The following is a 15,804-nucleotide window of genomic DNA, read 5'->3' on the forward strand; positions in this document are numbered from 1 at the left end:
TAACTTTCCAAAGAAACTAGAAGCTTCCACTCTACAATCTGGGTGCTGTGGGCACCATCTGAGGTAGCCACCCCACATGCTTTTGCCCTTCTATGTGGGAAATGGGGGACTCCCTCCATTAGTCACAGAGGATCAGGTTCTGGGCCTAGCACTTAGATGGCTGGAAGAGTGAGGGGAAGGAATTCCCTGTCTTGATTGGGGCTGCCTTGGCACTTGCCAATGCAGACAGGCTCCCTCCTTCAGAGGAGTTCATTTCCCACCTGTCTTCCATTCCACAGCAACCCTTGAACATGAGTTAGTGAGCAAGTACCCAGTCCTGTCAGAGTCCCCATGGTACCTCCTGAGGTTGGGCTGCCAGGGCACTGCACTCAGGAGAGAGAGGTTCAGGACCTGCCATAGCTCTGAGGACTCTGGGCCGGAGGTGAGGGTGTGATGTTTTGTTCTTCTGAGGGTGAAAATCTTTCTCTCTGGATGGCTGTGATCTAGAGCAAGTAACATTTTCATTCATCCTGTAAAATTCGATTAGCTTCCCAGGGTGGGGGTGGGTTCTAAGGATTCAGCAGTAAATGAAATGGATGAAAATGAGGTGTCAGGTGGACTGAAAGCCCTGTCCAGCGCACACAAGGCATCGTCCATTACCAGTGCTAAGGACAACAGATACCATAAGACAATGAAAGCCTGATGGTGGGGGCTGGAGAGACACCTCAGCAGCCAAGAGCACTGTCTGCTTTTCCAGAGGTCCTGTGTTCAATTCCCAGCACCCACACAATGGCTCACACTTATTTTAACTCCAGTTCCAGGGGATCCAACTTGTTCCTCTGACCTTCTTGTACCTGCACTAATATGTGTGTGTGTGTGTGTGCGCACGCGCGCATGCGTGTGTGTGTGTGTGTGTGTGTGTGTGTGTGTGTGCTTTGGTGCGCACTCATGCCCGAGTACACACATACACTCACACACATACACACACACATACAGACACACAAATCTTTAAAAAATAATAATAAAACATAATAAACATTATAAACAAAAGTAAGAAGTCAGATGTGGATATGTCCTGGGTAGCAGAGGCAGGAGAATCGTAAGTTTGAGGCCAGCCTAGTTCACATATCCAGACCTGAGAATTTATGTTTTAATTTTTGTTTTATTTTGTTTTTCTTTTTTTTTTTCTTTTTAAAGATTTATTTTATTTATGTGAGTACACTGTAGCTGTCTTCAGACACACCAGAAGAGGGCATCAGATCTCATTACAGATGGCTGTGAGTCGTCACCATGTGGTTGCTGGGAATTGAACTCAGGACCTCTGGAAGAGCAGTTGGTGCTCTTAACTCTCTGAGCCATCTCTCCAGCCCCTTTATTTTGTGCAAGGCAGGATTTCTCTGTGTAACCATGGGTACAGAACTCACTGTAGACCTCTGCCTCCCAAGTGCTGGGATCAAAGGTGTGCGCCAAGATCAAATGATTTTTTTTCTCGAGACAGGGTTTCTCTGTATAGCCCTGGCTGTCTTGGAACTCACTTTGTAGACCAGGCTGGCCTCAAACTCAGAAATCCGCCTGTCTCTGCCTCCCAAGTGCTGAGATTAAAGGTGTGTGCCACCACCGCCCAGCTATGATTTGTGTTGTTAATAAGTCCCCTAGCTCTGCTGATGCTGTTAGCTCATGATTTCATGATTGCACTCTGGCTACAGTACAGTCACTGAGCATAGCATCTATTCCAGGTTCATAAGCAGTGAGGGACAGCTCAGAGGATCCAAGAAGGGCAAACCTTGAGAGCCTGGGAGAATTTTCTCTCCCGGCCTCTTCATGAAGACACAAAGGTGCCAGGAAGAGAGCCAGTCCCACTCTGCAGCACCCATCGCCTCGCCCGAGGCTGTGGCAGCTGCATCGGGGCCCTGGAGCAGGTGCTCCTGGAAACGATCTAATCAGGCCCTTGGGTAAAAGGAGAGGCCTTAGCCAAGGGGAATAAGTTCAGAGGTGTGTGGTTGGGGCTATGACTGGAGTCCACAAAGCCTCCTTGAAATTCACAGAGAAGGAAACTACCTCCTCCAGTCTGGTGGATGGTTTTCCTGTGGACCCTTGACCATGAGCTTTACTTTAGTCTTTTCTTTTTTCTTCCTCTCCTCCCTCTCCTTATTTCTTTTTTCTTTTTTGTCCTTGTCCTCTGTATCCTCCTCTTGTTTTTCAAGACAGGGTTTCTCTGTGTAGCAGCCCTGGTTGTCCTGGAACTTGCTCTGTAGACCAGGCTGACCTCGAACTCACAGATCCACCTGTCTTTGCCTCCTGAGCACTGAGATTAAAGATGTGCACCACTATACTTGTTTTAACATTTTTTTTTAAGATTTATTTATTTATTATATGTAAGTACACTGTAGCTGTCTTCAGACACTCCAGAAGAGGGCGTCAGATCTTGTTACAGATGGCTGTGAGCCACCATGTGGTTGCTGGGATTTGAACTCCGGACCTTCAGAAGAGCAGTCGGGTGCTCTTACCCACTGAGCCATCTCACCAGCCCAACATTTTTTTAAAAATTAATTTTGTCTGTCTGTATGCGACGTACACAGGAGTGCAGATGCTTGGAGAGACCAAGAGGGGGTCAGGCCCCCTGAACTGCCAGCTTTCTAAAGTGGATGCTGAACGTGGGTCCTCTGCAAAAGGTGTTATATGTACAGATTTTAACTACTGAGTCATCTCTCCAGCCACTCCACATGCCTTCTCGTCTTTCCCATTCTGTACAAGCAGAGTGGAATCTCTTCTCTCTCTCTCTCTCTCTCTCTCTCTCTCTCTCTCTCTCTCTCTCTCTCCTTTTCTTTCTTTCTTTGTGATAGAGTTTCATTGTATAGCTCTGGCTGGCCTGGGACTCACAGGGACTTACTTTTTTCTCTTTTGCACGCTGGATCACTTTGTGTCCCAGCATGCCTGTTTTGTTTGTTCATTGTAGATTGGAGATTCTAAGCTGCTAAACTCTTTTACTCAAACCCTTCCACAGCTCTCCGGGAGCTGAGGGTCTGAGATCTGACACCAACGCCTGGCCTGTTTGGCACTTTATGGCCTAGTTCTGCTGACCTGGGCAGAATTCCTCCCACAGTGACCATAGCACTTGAGAGGACTGAATACTCCACAGTGCTGCCCTATAGAACATTTTGTACGTGCCCAGGCCTGGGTGTGCTAACTCCATACCTGTTGCTCTCTGCTTAGAACCGCACCCGTCGTCAGTCACACTTGCACACAGCTCTCAAGGCCTCAGCATCTCCAACACCATCTCCATCACCTGTGGGGACGGATCTCCTGCCTGCCAAGGAAGGCGGGTCCTGTTTCTCCCTTCTCCCTCCTCCTCCCCCTCCTCCCAGGTCCTCTTATTCCTGCCTGCCCTCTATTACAGTAGCTGAAAGACTTGCACCTCCTCGCATCTCAGAGCAGGTTGCACTCCTGCCATTCAGAATGCTAGCATGTGCCCTGACTGTACTCTCAGCTGTAAGTACACTTGGAGTTTTACTTATTTGTATGGATGCTTTCTCTGCGTGTGGTGTGTGTGTGCCCACTAGCTGAGTGATCAGATCCCTCTAGGGGTCAGGACGGGGCATCAGATCACCCAGAGCTGTAGTTACAGATGCTGTGAGCCACCTTGTGGGTGCTGGGAGCCAAAGCCAGGTGCTTTGCAGGAGCTGCCAGTGCTCTTGGCTGCTGAGCCATCTCCAGCCCCCACAAGTACGTATAAAAGTAAGCCCCCTTTGCTTCCTTCCTCATCTCACTTTACTGTGGTGTCCTTGAGCCTCTGTCGTCAGTATTTTCCAAACCTCCCAATTTCCAGCACCTCAGGAATGATTCCTAGTTTTACTATTTTTGGCTCTTTGAGACAGGGTTTCTCTGTGTAACCTTGGCTGTTCTACAAGTAGCTCTGTAGAATAGGTTGGCCTCAAACTCATAGAGAGCTGCATGCCTCTGTCTCCCAAGTGTCGGGATCAAAGGTGTCTGCCACTACTGGCCAGACTTCCTCCAATACCACCCATTTTCAGACTCTTTATTACAAAAGTCAGAAATAGCTGACTGTCAGGGAGGACTGTTTAGATTGTTTAGTATGGAATAGACATAAAAGCTTTCCTTGTCTGGTTTCATTAGTATGATAGGTCATGTACTCCTCTGAGACTGAATGTGCCTTGAGTGTAGAATGACTTAGTTCAATGAATGGGGACATGCTAAGAAATGAGCAACAATTCCGTTTGGAGGTAGCAAAAGGACATTTCATTATTTTAAATCGAAGGGCCTTGCTATGTAGACCACGCTGGCTTCAAACTCCTAGCCAAATCTACTTGTCTCAGCCTTTTGATAGAATTCTGCGATTATAGGTGTGTACCATCATGTTTACAAAGGAGACACTTTACAGACATGTTTGACCTGCACCTTGAAGCAGGTGGTTTAGGCAGCAAGATGCACACATACATCCGAAGGCAGGCCCGAAGGGTCGCTAAGGATGGGAAAGTGTGTAGATATCAAGGGAATTTCATTTTGTAGATTTTTCTCTATGAAATAGGGAACTTGGTGTATGGAATGCAGAAGAGACAAAAGTTTGGAAAAGCTGCTGTTGGTAATGGTCTAGAGAGAGCTGCTGGACAGTGTGGAGACATTATTTGTGGAGATTGTAACACGTACGTGTTACTGAAAATTGAATCTAGGGTTTTGCTCAGGTCAGGCAAGGGTTCTCACTCGGAGTTCCTCAGCTATATGCTCTTGCAGAATCTCAGGATGGTAGAGATAGTTAGGACTGAGGCTTGAACTAACTCATGGCCATCTATCTCCCTGCTTCATTGTTGAGATTACTGGTATGAAAAAAAAAAAAAGAAAGAAAGAAAGAAAAAAGAAAGGCTCGGCTTGCTGGTGCACTCCTATAATCCCAGCAAGCAGAGATAGGCAGATTTCTGCTCAAGCGCAGCAAGTTCCAGGCCAGCCAGGGTTGCACGCACAAAATGAACCGTCAAGGGTTGACGAACACATATGACATGGTAAGACTGCCCTGCCGCCTGTGGAGGTGGGAAGGTCGTTCACGCTCTACGGAGGAGCTGGTGAGAGCACGACTACCGTGTTGGAGTTAAGGAGTCGAGGAAATGAGGTCTACCCGGCCCGGAGGTTGTTAAAGTCTCCCAGAATCCAGGGCGGGAACGTGAGCCTCGTGACAGTCCCCCACGATTGGCTAACAGGGAAGCATAGTTGAGAAGATGGCGGCTCAGCAGAGAGAACCTCAGCAGAGCAGGTCCGTATGGAAGCGGCGTACGGTGTGCGGGAGGGCGGCAGGGGCGTGGGGAGGGCGGCCTCTCCCTTCGGTTTGGGCCGTGTGGGAGAGGGGCACAGTTTGTGTAGTGTGCACAAGTGGTCTGCACTGAGCGGCCTAGGCACGGGGATGGCTTTCCAGAAGCCCCAGCCCGTCGCTTGTTCGGACGCCCTCTGCGTCCAGCTGCCTCCTGTGTTTCGAGGGGAGCGCGTTAGGGTTCAGGATTCAGGAGGACCAGGGCAAAATGGCGGAGGGGACTCGGTGGCCTGAACGGTGGGGCAAGACCAGGCCGGCCGGCGCGGGAGGCGTCGCGTGTCTCCCTGACGACGGGGCGGTGGACCGGCCTCGTGACCCAGAAGTGGGCGGAGCGTCCGCCCGTGGGCGGGGCATCTCTGTGACGCTGGGGGCTGGGCCTAAATGGCGAAACCCGAGAGGCTCCGGGGGGGGTTTGAACTGGCCAATGGGCGAGCTGCCGACCGGTTGTCGGAAAAGGAGGCGGAAGCGGGGAGGAGCCGCCGCGGGAGCCGGACTGCATCCGCCGCGGCGTCTCCATGGCACGACCCTGGCCTCCGACTTCAACGACTTCATAAGGAGACGGTTCTGGGCGCAGCCGTGCCGCTCTTGGTGAGAGGCCACGCGGCGGGGCAGGGCGTAGAGCGCCGCGGGTTCAAGCCCCGCGCTCCCGGGGCTGGCTCGACCGGGCACCGTCCCCGAGTCTAGGCGCGCTCCTTCCTGCGTCCGAACCCGGCCCGCCCCGCTCCTCGTTGGGCGCGGGCCCTTCCTCCTCCCGCTAACGGGCGGGCCGGCCGCCTCCGTCCTCTCCGGGCCATCGGCAGCGCTCTTTCCCTCCTCTGCTGTCCTCGGGCAGGGCTGCGCCCTTCTATGGGCAGAACCCAGTCCCCTCTTGCCCGCTGGTGGGTGGCCGTGCGCCCCATCCTCCCCGGAGGCCACCCCTGCTCCCTGCGGGCTGGGCCGCAGCAGTTACATGCGCTCGGGGTGGGCAGGCCTCCGGGGACCCTCCAGACCAGCTCCAGGGATGGGGGTGATCCAGGCTGTCCATGCCGCCCCTCCTAGGCCGCCGCTCCTCCCCTTTCACCTATTGGTTCTCCCTGGTAGCTATTCTGCCGGGAACGCCCCTTCACCTAGGAGACAGTTGCCCAGGCACTGTCCCGAATATCCCTCCAGCTCCCTGCGCGGGTTCCCGCCCCTGGGGGGCCCACTTGGGGCCTAGCAGTTCTCACCTTCTTCGCACTCCAGGCAGCCCTCAGGTTTAAACCCTAGTAGCCGTCGGCCCGCTATTCTTCCCGGGTGGGGCCTGGGCATGCTGGTTGTTGTCCTCCTTTCAGTGACGTGGCCCCTCACTGTCCTGCCGCGCCCTCCACCTGCCTCCTGGCGGCGCACTCGGCACCCCGCAGGTCGCTCAGCCTCTCCTGTCTCCCTCCCTCCCCACTTTGGCAGGACAGTTGCTGTGCGACTTGGACAGTAGAGGAGCGCCTCCCAAGTTTCATCCAACTGCCACCCCCAAAGCTTCCACCCTCCTCCCCTCAGAGAGAGGACGTTTGATGCCCGGCCCCTGAGATTCTCATTGGCAAGCCCCTCTGGGTCCCCCTGAGCAGAGCCTGCCGACCCAATTGCCCATCTTTGCGGCTTTGATGCTTAACCATGTCTGCCTCATCCTCAGGCGGCTCCCCCAGGTACAGCCAATGTGGGGGGCGCCTTTGCAGTAGGGCAGGGAAAGGTGGTCAGGGCTCCCCAGGCCAGGCTCAATGGAAACTATTTTTTAGTTTTCCAGGGACTGAAAGTCTGGACCCAAAACACTTGAAAGTGACTTTGAAAGGGGAGGAGTAAGCCCCCCCCCCCCCGCCTTTACATCGTCCTAGTAGCAAACAAGATCACTCTTTAACCGAGTATTACGTCTGAGTTCAGCTTGGCTTCAGACTCACTAGGTAGCCAAGGTTGTTCTTGAATTCCTGATTCTCCTGTCTCCATGTCTCATGTGGTGGCTTAAAAGCATTTCCCACCATGCCACCTCTAAACTAGTGTTAAAGTGAGCAGAGATATTATAAGTAGGTAGAAGGGGGGAAACTTGAGGTTCTAGTTTGAACATTCTTCTTCAGAGTGGCCATCCGGCTCGCTCAGTAGTTGTGAGCCCAGCAGAGTGCAGACCACAGTGCTGTTGCTTTAGGTTTCAGTCTTCCCCCTGAAGAGCTGGTGAGGTCGGCAGAAGGCTATCTGGGAGCTGTGCGGAGGCAGTGGGCTAGGTTAGCTTTGACCATTGCAGACCGTTCTCCCCCTGGACTCTGGCTGGTCTGGAGCTCAGTATTGGCTATTTTGCACTTGTCATGTTGGGCTGCATATGTACAAGCAAGGCTCTGGTATGGGCAGTGAGTGGACCACGTTGGGCAGTGGGGTCTTCGTGTGTTTCAGCAAACGTGTGAGCCTTCCTTTTACAAGCCGGTGTCCCGGTGAGTTTGCTCCAGAGCTGCGTGTTTTAAGTTAAGCTGTCACTGAACGCTTCCCCAGAGGAGCTTGGGGACTGTACCCTTGCTGAGACTGGTGCCCTGGCAGCATTTTTTGGGTCACCTGATAGGATGACAGGTAGGCTTTCAGCACAAGGTCACAATACATGTGATGCGATGGCAGGTTTAAAAGGCCAGCCATGCAGACAGCCTTCACCTGGTATCACCCTCCTGCTGAGCACACCATGCGCGCCTTGTGCTCATCTACAGAGAGCCAGGGGACTCAAGACTGCTGCTCGCGGCTGCCGACGCAATAGCCACCACATGCAGTGTGCCATTTCCCGAGAGCTGAGAAACAGGAGAAGCCTGGCTTTCTGCTCATAATCTGGTTCTTGTGCCCGGGTGCAGGTTTCCATCGTGTGGGAAGAACGGAGTAACAAGTCTCACACAGAAAAAAGTCTTGAGAACACCTTGTGGCGCACCCAGTGTAACTGTTACGGTAGGTGACCCTCACGACGCTACCATCAGAGCTGCTTCTTCAAGCCTTTGCTAGGGGCTGCCCGGTGCTCTGTACGGAGCTGGGAAGCATGGCCTGCTGGCTGATGGAGTCGGGTGTGAGGAGGTTGTCTTGATAGCCTTCCAGGAAAATCCCAACATCTTTAGAACAGATATTTTTAAAAAGAAAAAGAAAAAATGAAATAAAAAGCATGAGAGAGAGGTGGGATGGGAGCGGCCAGCGGGCAAGGATGTTCCTGGGGTCCAGCTCTGCTCATGTCTTCTCTGGAGTCTCTAGACCCTCCTCACGCTTGGCGACCCCACTGTCCTCCTCTGTGCCCTAGTGTCTTGCTTGCATGTGGCTTGCATGCATCTGCACCTTAACCATTTTGAGTGTTTCCCACACTAACTCGCATGCCTGTTTGGAAGACACAGCTTTGCAGCTGACCTGCACTAAGGCCAAGGCGGAGCTGCCCAGTCCGTCTGGCTTGGGTGGAGCTGCAGATCTGAGGACCCTGCTTGTGCTTTTCTTGTCCTGAGCAGACCTGGAGGCCTTCAGCTGAGACCTCTGCGGAGTCAGCCTCGGTGTCACGCTGGCCTTGCTTCCTGCCTGCATGCCAGTAGTTGGTAGCTGTCCTGCTCACTCGGTGGCTGAGCGTTCAGTTGTCCCCAGAAGCCTCTGAGCTCTGTTTTCATGCCCAGTTTACTCATCCACAGATCCATCTTTTTTGTGTTGCCCTCCCCCGCCTGCCAGAAGTGAACCATGAAGGACCGATCTTCAACTCCCCCCTTACATGTTCATGTGGATGAGAACACTCCTGTCCACGTCCATATAAAAAAACTCCCGAAACCATCAGCAGCCAGCAGCCAGGTAGGAGCATGGCAGCGGGGCGAGGTCACGGCTGCGGATCTGGTCACCCAGCCCAGCCTCCTCGCACTGCCAACTCCAAAGGTTTGGGAGACACACTTTTCTGGAGGTCACTTGCCTGATTAGAAGGTAGGCCTTTAGTTCCCAGCAGCAGCAAGCAGTAGCAGTAACATTACTCAGAAGAGGCCCCTCTGCAAAGGTGGCATATGCCACCAGAGTGACACTGGGCAGCTAGGGCAGTTCTGATTCTAGTTTTGTCCCTCCCCACAGAAATCTCATAAGCGCGGAATGAAAGGGGACACCGTGAATGTACGGCGGAGTGTCCGGGTGAAAACCAAGGTACCTTGGATGCCCCCTGGAAAATCATCTGCCCGGCATGTGGGATGCAAGTGGGAGGTAGGCTCAGTCTTGTTCAGGCTGCTCTTCTTGGACTGGTCATTCAGGTTCTAGCAGGCCTCCCTCAGACATGGTATGATTGCAGAGACTCCAGGGAATCTCATTTACTCGGTGCCTTTGTAAATCCCTGTGAACTTATGGCACTGGCACCACTTAGCCTCTTACAGCTTTGCTGTGTGGTAGATCCTGCTGTCCCACTGTAGACATGAGACAGCTGGGAGCTGACATGCCCGAGTCTTACAGAGAGAGCAGCAGAGCCGGAGTTAGGATGCTGTCTCATTTTGGAGACTGAACTTAGCCTCTGCTTTGCACATAGATTTACATGTCTGTCATAGTATCTGAAGTATAATTAACATGGAGGATGGTTACATGTGCATGTGTACATATACCAACCTATAAAATAGCCAAGAAAATGTTGCTTTGGAACAAATGGAGTATCTTCAGTATTAATAGCCAAGGGAATGTGTCTTATGCTTTATCAAAACAGTGTTTATCCATGTACCTGGTCAATCACTCACCAACTCATCTACCCATTCATCCATCTGTCCACCCACTCATCCATCCATCCACCCACCTATCCATCCATCCATCCATCCACCCACCCACCCACTCATCTATCTGCCCATCCATCCACCACCAGCCTTAATAAGTCATCCATCTAATGAATCACACACGGTACATTTCTTGGGCTTGCCCCATGCATTGTCAGCACAAGACATGTTCTTTATTATTCCTTTTAAGCTCATTGCAGTGAAGAACTCAAGGATAAGAAAAGGCTAGCCGGGCGGTGGTGGTGCACGCCTTTAATCCCAGCACTTGGGAGGCAGAGGCAGGCGGATTTCTTGAGTTGCAGGCCAGCCTGGTCTTTAGAGTGAGTTCCAGGACAGCCAGGGCTACACAGAGAAACCCTGTCTCGAAAAACCAAAACCAAAACAGGGTAAAATAGCTTTCAATTATGTTCTGAACAAACTTCTTATCAGTAAAGACTTCAAAATAATGCTTCGGTATGCTGCCAACACCTTTAATTCCAGCACACGACACTTGGGAGGCAGAAGCAAGCAGGTGGCTCTCTTGAGTTCAAAGCCAGCCTGGTCTACTCAGTAAATTCCAGACCAGCCGGGGTTACATGGCGATACCTTGACTCACAGGAAACAAAACTTGCCCAGCCTGATCTTTTAGAGTCAGCCTTTTTCTTACAAAGTCTTTTTCTTATAGTTTGTTACTCTGAAAACGAGAAACCCCCAAAATGGATGTAATTGTGACATTCATAATCATACTACCTGGATTTGATTCTTTACCAGTATATTCACAGGGAACCTGGGTATCCTCTAGAACGCATGGCAAGTGTTAGGAACAATACAAAACACAAGATGGGCATTTCTGTCTGGGGGTGTAGCTCACTTGAGTATATGCTTAGCAAGGCCTTGGGTTTGCTCAGTGCCCTGTATTGCTTGCCTTCCTGAAAGGTACTGGTTTCTTAAAAGAAGGCTGAAATTAAAATGGTCCCTTAATATCATTTTATTACCTCAGTAGTAACCATTGAAAAGTGAAATTTCTGAGCATGGTTGTACACTTTTTGGATTCTAGCAGTCAGGAGGCAGAGGTAGGTGAATCTCTTTGGGTTCAAGGCTACCCTGGTCTACAAAGTAAGTCCAGGGTAGCCAGGGCTTATTACACAGAGAAACCATGTCTCAAAAAACCAACTGACCAACCAGCCAAAAGAAAAAAAAAAAAAAAAACCAAAACATTTGAAATGTCATGGTGAATGCCTGTAATCCCAGCGTTTGGGAGGCTGAAGCAGGATGATTGCTAAGAGTTAGAGACCAGCTAGAACTTAGTGAGGCTTTGTTTCAAAATCAAAAATAAAGAAATTGGAACACAAATAGCAAGGCGTCATTTTTATTGAATAAATAGAAAGGAGTTTAAAGCTGAGAGATGCTCAGGGGTTAAGATCACTGACTGTCTTTGCAGAAGACCTGGGTTCAATTCTAGCACCCAAATGGGACTCAAGCTATACTGCTTTCTACACCAGCACCTCATGTCCCCGACTCAAGTTATACTGCTCTTTTTCCCGTGACACCCTCTTCTGGCCTCTGCATGTACGAGGCACACACATGTTGCACAGACATACAAGCAGGCAAAACAAGCATGCACATAAACTAAAAATAAGAAAATCAACCAGCCAGTGGTGTCGTGAGCCTTTAATCCCAGCACTGGGGAGGCAGAGGCAGGTGGATCTCTTGAGTTTGAGGCCAGCCTGGTCTACAGAGTGAGTTCCAAGACCACAGAAAAACCCTGCTTCTAAATAAGTAAATAAACTAGTAACTAAATTTAAAAAAATTAAAAAAAAGAAAACAGTAAAAATAATGATTTTAGAAGAGAAGGGGGATAAAAGATTACCATTACCCAGGTCACCAGGCACACTGATAAGAAGTTTGAGACATTGTTGCTGCTGAGATGGGTCTCAGGTAGCTCAGGCTGGCTTCAGACTTGCTATTCAGTTGAGGATGCACCACTTGTGTGCCTCATGTCCATGGAGGCCCCTAAAGGGCGTCAGATTTCCTGGAACTGGAGTTACAGATGGCACCTGTAACTTGGTAGATGGTAACATGCTGGCTCGTGAGCTGCATGTGGTGTTGGAATCAACCTGGTCCCTCAGGAAGAGCAGCCGGTGCGCCTAACCGGGGAGCTGTTGCTCCAGCCCCAGGGTTTATTGTTATATACGTATTAAGCAGCCAGTGCTCTTAAGCACGGAACCATCACTCCAGCCTCAGGGTTTATTTTTATTTACGCATTTGTGGGAGTGGACTTTAAGTCGGGTGCCCTAGGTTCTCAGAGGCATTGCGTTGTCCTGGACTCTTATAAATGGCAGTTGCTCTGAATGAGCTGGACATGGGTCCCCAGTTCTCTACAAGAACAGGGGACCTTCTTCATGCTGAGCTGTCTCTTACTCCATCAGATCTTTTCAGTTTTACTTTTTGAGACAGGGTCTTTTTGATTATTCCTGGTTGGTTTAAAACTCACTGTGTACCTCGTACTGGCCTTACATTCAGAGATCTGCCTGCTTCTGTTGAGACCCACAGCATGTCCCATCATGTCCGGCCTTCCAGCACTCTTCCCCCCCCCCCACCTTTTTTTTTTTTTTAAGACAGGATCTCTATTATTATGTAGTTCTCTGGCTGTCCTGGAATTCACAGTGTAGACCGTGCTGGCCTTGAGTCCCCAGAGGTCTACCTACCCTCTGCTTCAGGAGTGCTGAGGTAAATGCCTGTGCCACCACACCTAGTTCCTGCTTCTTTTTAGAAATTAAAAAGATGTTTGTCTGGCAACTGAGCCTACATCTCTAGCCTATTTCTAGATAGCTTAAAAATCACATATATTTACGTGTGTGTACAGGTGCATGCAGGTCATAGGGTAACTTGGTTCTGCCCTTCTACTTACTGTGTAGAGTTTGGCTGTATTTGCGTAGAAGCGACGTGTCTGTATCTTATGTGCATGCTTAGGCTAATTCCCAGGTGCTGGGAGGGTCTGTGAGCTGTGGTGAGTGCTGCTGATCCCCAGCATGGCATATGTTACTGTTGTTTCCTCTTATTTTCTGAGATAGCCCCATGTTGTCCCAGCTGGCCTTTAAGTCTCTGTAGAGCTGAGACTGGCTTAGAACTGATCTTTCTGTCTCCACATCCAAGTTTCTAGGATTCCCGGTACCAGCCAGACACCCAGCTTCCATCTCTGTTGTGCTTTAGTATACTGTATATTTAGTTTTTGCTCCTGAGGATTGAATATTACACTATTTCTCCTTTGTTTTGCTTTTTGAGAAAGGCTCTCAATGTAGTCTTGGCTCTCCTGGGACTCACTATGTCGGTCCCCTGTCCCTGCCTGCTGAGTGCGCCACCACACCTCGAATGCATCATATATTATGAGAAATAACTTTCTAGCCTGGCAGTAGTGACTCATGCCTTTAATCCCAGCACTTGGGAGGCAGAGGCAGGCGGATCTCTTGAGTTCAAGGTCAGCCTGGTCTACAGTGTGAGTTCCAAGACTGTCAAGACAACAGAGAGAAAGAAACTGTGGTTTTTTTTTTTTCTTTTTCCAGAGCTGAGGTCCGGAGCCAGGGCCTTTTGCTTGCTAGGCAAGCTCTCTACCATTGAGCTAAATCCCCAGCCCCAGAAACTGTTAAGTAAAACAAAACAAAACCCCAAAAGAGTGAAGAGGCTTGTGCCTACTGTAGAGGTTCACGTCTGTAATCCAAGCACTGAGGAGGCCGGGGCAGGAGATTGCTCTGAATGAGGCTAGCCCAGGCTACTCGACTGTGTCGGAAGAAAACGGATCAAAGCATGTGGGGCATTGTCGCTCACAGCTATGCTGTCGGCACACAGAAGTATGAGGCAGGAGGACTGTCAGAAGCTTGAGGCTGTTCTGGGCTACACAGTAAAGTCAGGCCAGCCTGGATCTGCCCACGCGCCTTGTCTGCCAAATGGTGGGTTATACCTATAATCTTAGCATTGGATAGTCTGGGCTCCTGCGTGAGATTTTATTTAGAAAACTTAGCAAGAAGTTTTAGTCCCAGCACTTGGGAGACAGAGGTAGGTAGATCTGAGTTTGAGGCCAGCCTGGTCTATAGAGCCAGGAATTCCAGAAGCCAAGGCTTCACAGAGAAACCCTGTCTCAAAAAACCAAACCAAAACAAAGGGTGGGGGTAGGTAGGGCTGGCAACAAGATGCTCTCTGTATAACAGAGCCTACAGCAGCCTGGTCTGATGATCCCGAGTGTAGTCCTTGGGACCCACCCGTGTGGTTGAAGGAGAGAGATGATGTTGTGAGTGGCTGGTGAGATGGCTCAGCGGGAAAAGCTGTAGTCTGATCATTCAAGTCTGGTGACCCCGAGCTAAATTCCTATAAATCATGGATATCAAGAACCAGTCTCAAAAAGTTTTCCTCTGACCTGCATGTGTACACCATGGCGTGCACAAGTATAAATACACACACACACACACACACACACACTTTAAAAAAGAGCGATGCTGTGGAAATGAAGCCTTCTTTTTGCTGTAGGTTGCTGGGAGAAATAGTCCTGCCCCCTTGCCTGGAAGCTCAATCCCAGAGATTCCCCCAGAGGTGCCTTGTCCAAGCTCTTACCTGGAGTTCAAACTGCAGCTGTTTTTCCTGCTTTGTCTTGGGTCAGCCTCCGTCCCCTTCCTGGTGATGCCTACAAAGCCTTGACTCATGCTTCACATTATGAGCAAAAGGGCAAGGTCCTAGGAAGTTCACATTTGGGATAGAGCTAGAAATAGAGACCAGAGACCACTATAGTTCCCGAGGGCACTTTATTTATTTATCTATTTATTTATTTATTTCAGATTTTATTTTACATGTATGAGTGCTTTGTTTGCAATGTATGTATATGCACCGTGTGTGTGCTTGATGTCACACAGGTCAGAAGAGAGCATCAGATCCCCTGGATCAGATGGTTATGAGCCACCATATTGATGTTGGAAATTGAGCATCATCTACTGCTCTTGCAAAGGCACTAGGTTCAATGCCCAGGACCTACATGGTAGCTCACAATTGACCAGAATTCCAGTTCCAGGGACATGCAGTGTCCATAGAGCTAAGGAAAGAAATCAAATCTCCTAGAACTGGATTTATAGACAGTTATGAACCATCCTGTGAATGCTGGAAATCAAACCTGGGTTCTCTGCAAGAGTAGCAAGTGCTCTTATCACTGAGCTACCCCTCCCACCCCACCTGAGGTATTCGTATTCCTGTTTGATCTGTTGTTGATGATGGGACTGGGGATTGACCCAGAATCTCAGCTAAATATGCGCCCTACCACTGAGCAGCATCCCTAGCTAGCACCGGATCACCTCCCCAGTCTTTATCTTTGGAAGAAAGTAGATCTAAGGTTTATCAGTCTTTTAACATTTTTTTAAAATATTTATTTTTATGTATACAAGTAATCTGTCTTAACACACACCAGAAGAGGGCATCAGATCCCATTATAAGATGGCTGTGAGTCACCATGTGGTTGCTGGGAATTAAACTTAGGGCCTCTGGAAGAGCAGCTAGTGCTCTTAACCATCTCTCTAGCATTTTAAAAATGTTTATGAGAAAGGGTGTCATTGCATGGCTGACATAAAACTCCCTGTGTAGATGAGGCTGGCCTTGAGTGGACAGAGCTGCTCAGTACTGGGAGGGCAGATGCAGGCCATGGTGCCTAGCTTCCAGTTGTCTCGGCCTTGTCTCACACCTTCCTGACACCACCAGAGAAACCTCGGCCCGGCCTTTTCCCATCTCAGTTTCACTTCTGCATGAATTTTTTTTTTTTTT

General features: G+C 50.0%; 1 protein-coding gene across 8 annotated transcripts in view; it reads left to right on the top strand.

Annotated features, from left to right (window-relative positions):
- Window positions 1–4,977: 4,977 nt before the first annotated feature.
- Odf2 (outer dense fiber of sperm tails 2) overlaps window positions 4,978–15,804 on the top strand; it is a 44,012-nt gene continuing 33,185 nt past the window's right edge. For 2 of the 8 annotated variants that reach the window (XM_029536050.1, XM_029536051.1), the window contains exons 1-4: window positions 5,780–5,884; window positions 8,128–8,218; window positions 8,932–9,085; window positions 9,353–9,421. In XM_029536050.1, coding sequence (XP_029391910.1) covers window positions 8,978–9,085; window positions 9,353–9,421 — 177 coding nt within the window. In that variant the 5' untranslated portion in view covers window positions 5,780–5,884; window positions 8,128–8,218; window positions 8,932–8,977. Of the gene's footprint in view, window positions 5,243–5,757; window positions 5,885–8,127; window positions 8,219–8,931; window positions 9,086–9,352; window positions 9,479–15,804 lie in introns of those variants that run through there. The other 6 variants (XM_029536052.1, XM_029536047.1, XM_029536048.1 and 3 more) reach the window with 6 other exon arrangements.

This window comes from Mus pahari, chromosome 3 (genome assembly GCF_900095145.1).
Source record: "Mus pahari chromosome 3, PAHARI_EIJ_v1.1, whole genome shotgun sequence".
Classification (NCBI taxonomy): Eukaryota; Metazoa; Chordata; class Mammalia; order Rodentia; family Muridae; genus Mus; species Mus pahari.